At 38.6% G+C, this 8,723-nt stretch overlaps 1 protein-coding gene across 1 annotated transcript in view; it reads left to right on the plus strand.

Annotated features, from left to right (window-relative positions):
- Nucleotides 1-8,723, plus strand: part of DNAH8 (dynein, axonemal, heavy chain 8) — a 324,670-nt gene that overhangs the window by 30,154 nt on the left and 285,793 nt on the right. The window contains exon 10 of the mRNA XM_010848693.1: nucleotides 1,024-1,125. Within this exon, the coding sequence (XP_010846995.1) occupies nucleotides 1,024-1,125 (102 nt within the window). The remainder of the gene's footprint in view (nucleotides 1-1,023; nucleotides 1,126-8,723) is intronic.

Consider the following 8,723-nt stretch of genomic DNA (forward strand, 5'->3'; position numbering starts at 1 on the left):
AAAAAGACTGTCATCTCTCTTCTTTTGGGGGAACTTTTCCTCTTTACTCCCGATTATATCCACCTATACAATTTATTCCCTTTTCTTGAATCTAAAATCTATATTTTTTAATTATGATCTTTTTGGTCCATCTTTGTCCTTTGACCTTTCAGCTCACTCACTGCCTCTTCATTTATATCCCAATTACTGGTCAATGCAAATTTCAGTTTCCAAGTTCTTTTGTTGTTTCCTTTTCGTGGTGTAAAAATCCTCTCATATCTTTTTCATGAACTAATTTAGTTAACAAAGCCATTTTAAAAGATTTCATGCATATCTTTTTCTGTATTTTCTCTCTTTGTTGAATTTAATGTTTCTGTCACCATGTCTGTTTTCTTCAGTTGCTGGATGATTCTTGGTTGTCTGCCCATCTTTGTATTTGAGATTCCTGATTTGCCTCTGGGTTTTGTTTATTTTGTCTGTCTCCTGTGAGTAAGGGGCATAACTTACTGTTGGAAGGGAGTGGGAGTAGCTTTCTCTCTGATCTGTCCTCTTGTGGGTGCAGTAGCTACTTGGGTCACAGCTCTCCGAGGCCGTGGTCTGCTTATCGGTTCATCCTTTCAGCATATGGCACTGTTGCCTGCTGTACGAGTTGCTCCAAATTCAGTGTTCAGGGTTACAGCTAAGGGTCACCTCACATTGGAGAAGGCAATGGCACCCCACTCCAGTACTCTTGCCTGGAAAATCCCATGGATGGAGGAGCCTGGTGGGCTGCAGCCCATCGGGTCGCTAAGAGTCGGGCACGACTGAGCAACTTCACTTTCACTCTTCACTTTCATGCATTGGAGAAGGAAATGGCAACCCACTCCAGTGTTCTTGGCTGGAGAATCCCAGGGATGGGGGAGCCTGGTGGGCTGCCGTCTCTGGGGTCGCACAGAGTCGGACACGACTGAAACGACTTAGCAGCAGCAGCAGCAGCATGTTTTAAAAAAACTTGTTTTATTTCTTTCTCTATATATAGTTATTTTGGACTTATATTTATTTTAGGTAACCAACCAAATGGTGACAGCATGTAAAGCATATATTACTGATGGGGGAACTAATCATGTTTGGGATCAGGAAACACCAGTGGTACTAAAGAAAATTCAGGTTTGTACAAGTATTTTTATTTTCTTAAATCTTTTAACCATCTGGCTCAATTTTGTTTACTTTTTTCATTGATAAAGTATGCTAGATTTGAAAAAGTACTGTACAGAGTAGCATGAGCAAATAAAAAGAACTTCATTAAAATTATCCACTTCCCTTTATGTTTAGTGCTCCTGGTAGGGCACCATTTAATCCTCAGCTTCTCCATGGCTGCCTGTATCAAACACCTGTTGTGTACTCTTACATATGCTCTGACCACTCCTCTTATTCCATCCCCTGTTAAATTTCATTTTCTTGCCTTTTTCATTGGCTGGGACTGTCATACATCCTTAAGTAGATCTTGTGATAGTTGGCATCTTATTCTGATCTTCTTTTGGAAGAAAATCCTTCTAACATTTCCCCATTTGGTTTGATGCTTTAGTGCATCATTGATTAGATTCCAGGAAGTTTTACTCCTAATTTTGGTTACTAGGAAATATTATTAAAAGTTATGAATGGGTTTTGAAAAAAGTTTTTATGCACTTATTCATCGAGGAGGTTATAAAATTTTTCTCCTTAATCTGTTAACAGATGATATTTTTGAAAAATTTTTTATTGCAAGATATTTGCTTTACAATATTGTGCTGGTTTCTGCCATACATCAACATCAATCGGTCACAGGTATACATATGTCCCCTCTGTCTTGAACCTCCTTCCTATCTCCCAACGGATCCCACCCTTCTAGGTTGTCATAGAGCACTGGATTGAGCTCCTTGTGTATTTGAGTCAGTCCTAAAGAGGGGGATGAACCTAGAGCCTATCGTACAGAGTGAAGTAAGTTAGAAAGAGAAAAATGGATATTGTATATTAACACATGTATATGGAATCTAGAAAGATGGTACTGATGAAGCTATTTGCAGGGCAGCAATGGAGGCACAGGCAGAGAGAACAGACTTGTGGACACAATGTGGGAGGGAGAGGGTGGGCGGACTGACAGAGTGGCTTCGGGTCAGTTCAGGTTCAGTTCAGTTGCTCAGTCATGTCCAACTCTTTGCGACCCCAAGGACTGCAGCATGCCAGGCCTCCCTGTCCATCACCAACTCCCGGAGCTTGCTCAAACTCATGTCCATCGAGTCAGTGATAACATCCAACCATCTCATCCTCTGTCATCCCCTTCTCCTCCCACCTTGAATCTTTCCCAGCATCAGGGTCTTTTCAAATGAGTCAGCTCTTCACATCAAGTGGCCAAAGTATTGGAGTATAGCTTAGATGACATTTTTAGCTTATCTAGAATGAAACTATTCTGATATCCCTAGGTATATCAACTTATGGTGTAATTATCTTTTTAAAGACATTCTTAAATTCACTTTGCTACACTTTTCTGTAGGACCTTTTGCAACTATACTCATGAGAGAGATAGCCTGTAAATTTTTTTTTCTCACAGTATCCTTGTCAGTGTTTCTGGCACTAAGTTTTCAGAATGAATATGACTGAAGGAGAGAAAGAAAGTACTCCCATCTTTTCCAGTCTCTGGAGGAGTCTGTAGAAAGTCAAAGCAATCTGTTATTTTGAAAGTCTGAAAGAAATGACCATACCAGGAAGTCTCCAACTGGAAGTGGTTTGCTTTCTTCATGTGCTGGATCCTGGGTTCTGTAGAGTTAAGGCAGGAGGCTGAGACTGGGAGGCAGAGCAAGAAAGGACGCTCGATGCCTGCCCCTAGGATGCGAACTGCTATGCTCGCAGGGTGGGTCCTGAGCACTGCCATCACCACACTCTGACCTTTCAACCAGAGGACAAGGAAGAGGGGTCAGAGGAAACAGGAGATGAGGAACTGCAATTAGAGTAGTTTCTCTTCCTGAAAACACTTAAACCCAAAGACTGGAAGTACCAGAATCATTATGCAGTTTTTGGACAGAGACAGACGAAAGCAGCATGTAAAGCAGCGGTTTTAAAACAGTACCCAAAGAGCTGGTGAGCCATTTAAAGAAGGAGATAATGACAACTGCACTTGCATAAATAGAGCTTATGAAATATCTGATTCAGTGAAAAGAGGAGAAATTAAGAATATAGTTCTTGCTTTTGATAACTCAGTTCCTTCTAGAAGTGAAGCAATGGATACTTTCTTCTAAATGTTTTCCCAAGTGTTTGAAATGTATTCCAGGTGGTAAAAAAGAAAATGTAAACCTAATGATATGCATTCATCCTTTTTGTAGAGGCATTTTATTCCTGCTGGTATAATTTTTATTCTTGGAGAGAGTTTTCTTATTTAAATGAAGGGGAAAAAAAGCAGAATGTCATGATAAGAAGAGAGAGATTGAAAAGCAGAACAGAGCAACAAGGGCACAAAGAAAAAAGAAGAAATGAATGGAAGGTCAGTTGCTAATGCATATAACTGTGATGCAAGAAGAAAAACAGAAGGAAAAATGAAGAAGAAAGAAGCTAAGGAAAATAGAGATGAGCTCAATTAGGAGTTGTTTGGGTAACTAAGGAGAAAGAAGAGGAAGTTTGTCAAAATGCATTACTGGCAAAGAAGAAAAAAGATATCCAGGGAAAAAAAGCCATTAAGAGGGAAAGGCAATATCAAATCATTATGTTTTACACGTGAAACTAATATAATGTTGTGTGTGCATGCTAAGTTGCTCAGTCACGTGCAACTCTTTGCAACCCTGTGGACCATAGGCCACCAGGCTCCTCTGTCCGTGGGATTCTCCAGGCAAGGATACTGGAGTGGGTTGCCATGCCCTCCTCCAGGGGATCTTCCCAACCCAGGGATGGGACCCGTGTCTCTTTATGTCTCCTGTATTGGCAGGTGGGTTCTTTACCACTAGCGCCACCTGATGTAATGTTATATGTCAACTATATCTTCATAAGAAAAGGGAAAGGTAGCAAAAACTGCAAAATTCATGGAAGACCTGGAATCACATTTCCGATGATGAGATGAAGACAAAGTAATGGAAGAAGTGGAAAAACTTGGTGATACCCTTGAACTTGCAAGCTTGCTGTACTTAAGTGAAAAACTCACATCACCTACAAAAGAAATAGGAATGATTGCTCTGGCAAAACAGATAGAAGAAAATGAGCAAAGTAGAAGAGAAAGGAAGTTGAGTATGTGCCAAGTATCTAAGAATGCAGAGACATCAACTGTTGCAGGTGGAAATGACAGTAAAAATTGGTCAGAAGAGAATTGATCTGCAATTGCTAATTAAATCTGTGAGCCTCTTCCTTGATGGGACGAAGTCAAGATGGGAAGTTATTGCCAATTACGTGAATGTATATTCTACTTCTGGGAGTCAAGAAAACTACCAAAGATTTCATTGGCAAAGAAGAGTCTCTAAACACTTGGCCATCATCGAAAAGATGGCATACTGTATGGAGAGGAGCCTCAAATTGTCAGTACCTTGAAGTGCTGAAGGTTCTGTCAGCACCTTCAGAACAATTTGAAAATCCATGTGCAGATTTCACGTCTCGACAACAGAAGAACAGAAGCTTTTGGAACAAGCTTTGAAAATGTATTTACTGGGTAGTAAATACACCTGAAAGATGGGGAAAAATAGCAGAAGCGGTATCTGACATGACAAAAAGGACTTCCAAAATGACATATGAAACTTGCTAAGATGGTGAAAGCAAAGAATGATGCTCAAGAACAAGCGCTGAATTCAGATAGAGCCATGAAATGACATAATGACAGACTGTTGTATGTGCATTTAAAAAATAAAATGACAAGTTGAGTTGAGTTGAGCTCAGTCACTCAGTCATGCCCGACTCTTTTTGACCCCATGCCCTGCAGCACTCCAGGCTTCCCTGTCCATCACCAACTCTTGGAGCTTACTCAAACTCATGTCCATCAAGTCGGTGATGCCATCCAGCCATCTCATCCTCTGTCTTCCCCTTCTCCTCCCACCTTCAATCTTTCCCAGCATCAGGGTCTTTTCTAGTGAGTCAGTTCTTCACATCAGGTGGCCAAAGTATCAGAATTTCAACTTCAGCACCAGTCCTTCCAATGAATGTTCAGGACTGATTTTCTTTAGGATGGACTGGTTTGATATTCTTGCAGTCCAAGGGACTCTCAAGAGTCTTTTCCAACACCACAGTTCAAAAGCATCAATTCTTCGGCACTCAGATTTTTTTATAATCCAACTCTTACATCCATACATGACTAATGGAAAAACCATAGCTTTGACTAGACAGACCTTTGTTGGCAAAGTAATGTCTCTGCTTTTTAATATGCTGTCTAGGTTGGTCAGAGCTTTTCTACCAAGGATCAGGCATCTTTTAATTTCATGACTGCAGTCACAATCTGCAGTGATTTTGGAGCCCAAGAAAATAAACTCTCTCACTGTTTCCATTGCTTCCCCATCTATTTGCCATGAAGTGATGGGATCAGATGCCATGATCTTAGTTTTCCGAATGTTGAGTTTTAAGCCAACTTTTTTCACTGTCATCTTTCACTTTCATCAAGAGGCTTTTTAGTTCCTCTTAGCTTTCTGCCATAAGGGTGGTGTCATCTGTGTATCTAAGGTTATTGATATTTCTCCTGATAATCTTGATTCCAGCTTGTGCTTCATCCAGCCTAGCATTTCACGTGATGTACTCTGCATATAAGTTAAATAAGCAGGGTGACAATATACAGCCTTGATATACTCCTTTCCAAATTTGGAACCAGTCTGTTGTTCCATGTCCAGTTCTAACTGTTGCTTCTTGACCTGCATACAGATATCTCAGGAAATGGGTCAGGTGGTCTGGTATTCCCATCTCTTTAAGAATTTTCAGTTTGTTGTGATCTACACAGTCAAAGGCTTTGGTGTAGTCAATAAAGCAGAAGTAGATGTTTTTCTGGAACTCTTGCTTTTTTGATGATCAAACGGATGTTGACAATTTGATCTCTGGTTCCTCTACCTTTTCTAAATCCAGCTTGAACATCTGGAAGTTCACAGTTCATGTACTGTTGAAACCTGGCTTGGAGAATTTTAAGCATTACTTTGCTAGCGTGTGAGATGAGTGCAATTGTGTGGTAGTTTGAGCATTCCTTGTCATTGCCTTTCTTTGGGATTGGAATAAAAACTGACCTTTTCCAGTCCTGTGGCCACTGCTGAGTACTATAAAACTGCAAGTACTATACAAAAAAAATATCTGGACAGAACTCATGTAACTCATTGAGCTTGAGTTTTTTGTGGAATTTCCTTTTCTTATCATTAAAATTTTTTAAATTGTGATAAAATATACACAATGTAAAATTTTGTTTTAACTGTTTTAAAATTTGTGGTTCAGTGGCATTAAGCACATTCACAATATTGTGTAACCATTACCACTATCAATTTCTGGAATGTTTCCATCTCCACAGACTGAGATTCTATATCTATTAAATAGCAACTTATTCCCTGTCTCCAAGCCCCTGGTCATCTCTGTTCTGCTTTCTGTCTCCATGTATTTGTCTATTCTAGGTTTTTTATATAGAATCAGGCAGTATTTGTCCTTCAGTGCTGGTCTCTTTTTTTAACATAACATGTTTTCAAAGTTCATATTGTGGCATGTATTAGAATTTCACTTTTTTTAATGGCTGAGTATTATTCCATTGTGTGGATATACCACATTTTGTTTATTGATTCATCTTTTGATAGACATTTGGGTTGTTACCACTTTCTGACTATTGTGAATAATGCTGATATGATCACTGTTGTGTAATGATCTCTTTGAGTCTCTTTATTTTGAGTATATACCTAAAAATGGAATTGCTGGATCATATGCAATTATATATTTAACTTTTTGCACAACCATTAGGCTGTTTTCTATAGCTGCTGTTCCATTTTACGTTCTCACCAGCAATACATGAGAGTTCTGGTTTCTCCACATCCACACCAGTGCTTGTTATTTTTTCTTTTTCTTTTTTGATAATAGCATCCTAATGCCTGTGAAATGTTATCCCATTGTGTTTTGATTTGCATTTCCCTAATGTCTAGTAATAGTTGAGCATATTTTCAAATACATATTGGCAATTTGTATATTTTCCTTGGAGAAATAGCTTTCAAATCCTTTACTCACTTTTGAACTGAGTTGTTCTGCTTTTGTTCAGTTGTAAGAGTTCTTTACATATTCTAGATATTAGTCCCTGGCATATATTTAAAAAAAATACATAGTTTCATTTTTTTAAAAACTAATTTTTTGACTTTTATTTCATTTATTCTTGAGTCAGTTTGGTAAGTTTATATTTTTGAGGAATTTATTCAAGTTTTCTAAAATTTGTAAATTATTGTTATAATGTTGATAATATCTTATTATTATATAATATAATATATATTATTATTATATATAATTATAATAATATATTATTATTGCTTTATTATATACTATGTCCGCTTATTCATTAACAGTATTACTTATCTTTTTCCATTGTCTTCTTAATCATTCTTGCTCACTCAATCCTCAGATTCAAAACAACCCATACTCTTTCTGGAAGTTTAATCATTTCTGTTGTTGTTGTTGTTATTTTTTGGATTCCATGTTGCCCTCTAGAATTTCTCCAGTGTTAATTTTGGGAGTGGGAGGCAGAGATCACTCCCTCCAAGTTGACCTATTAGCAGGAGCCAGAACTCTTGACATAGAACTTAGCAATTTATTCTTATAATTCTTTTAATATCCTTCAGGTCACTAGCTATTTACCTACTGAATTAGAAATGAAAGTTTGGTTTTCTGAATTCTAGTTTAACCCAATTTCTATCACATTTGAAATCCTTTCAGGAGACTTCTACTGTATAGTTTTGGGGAATAATTTTCAAATGGGTTGGAAGAAACAATGGAAAGAATTATTATTTAGGACCTTATCTGTCCAACATGAAGGAATTGGTTAGTAGAGAAGAAATAATATGAAGTAATTTCTGTTAGATGGCATATTCCAGGAGGATAAGGATATTATTCCTAGCATCTCAAGGAAGTTGAGTGAAGAATTATCAGTAACCTTGAAGAGTGTAAGATTTTGTTTTAGAGATTGAGATTGGGGGACTATCTCTTATAGTTAGAAGTAGGTGTGTGACTAGTTACAGAAACCTGAATGTTTATAGGAATCACCTGAGAAACTGGTTGAACATATGGATTTCTATGTCTCACTCACAGAAATTCTGATTTAGTGGCTGAAGGAGACAGAATAAAGATGTCCTCATCCTAATCCCTGGAATTTGTTACATTAAATGTCAAGGGGGAATTCAGATTGTAGGAGGAATTAAGGATGGGGAGGTTATCCTGGATGATCAAAGTGGGCCCAATGTAATCACATAGGTCCTTCTAGACTCAAGAGGGAGATGAAAGAGTCAGAGCCAGGGAGCTGACAGTATGTTAGAGATTTGACTGGACATTTGTGGCTTTGAAAAAGTTGAACATTTTTTAAAAGATGGTTTGGTTCGCTTGACATGACAGTGAGTTCCTACTGGAGACTGGTAACACTGTCCTCTCTTTTTGCCTGGCTGAACTGCCCAGTGGTATCCCAGTTCAGTTGCCCAGTCATGTCCAGCTCTTTGCGACCCCATAAACCGCAGCACGCCAGGCCTCCCTGTCCATCACCAACTGCCAGAGTCCACCCAAACCCATGTCCATTGAGTTGGTGATGCAGTCCAACCATCTCATCCTCTGTC

Source organism: Bison bison, unplaced genomic scaffold (assembly GCF_000754665.1).
Source record: "Bison bison bison isolate TAMUID 2011002044 unplaced genomic scaffold, Bison_UMD1.0 scf7180017864270, whole genome shotgun sequence".
Classification (NCBI taxonomy): domain Eukaryota; kingdom Metazoa; phylum Chordata; class Mammalia; order Artiodactyla; family Bovidae; genus Bison; species Bison bison.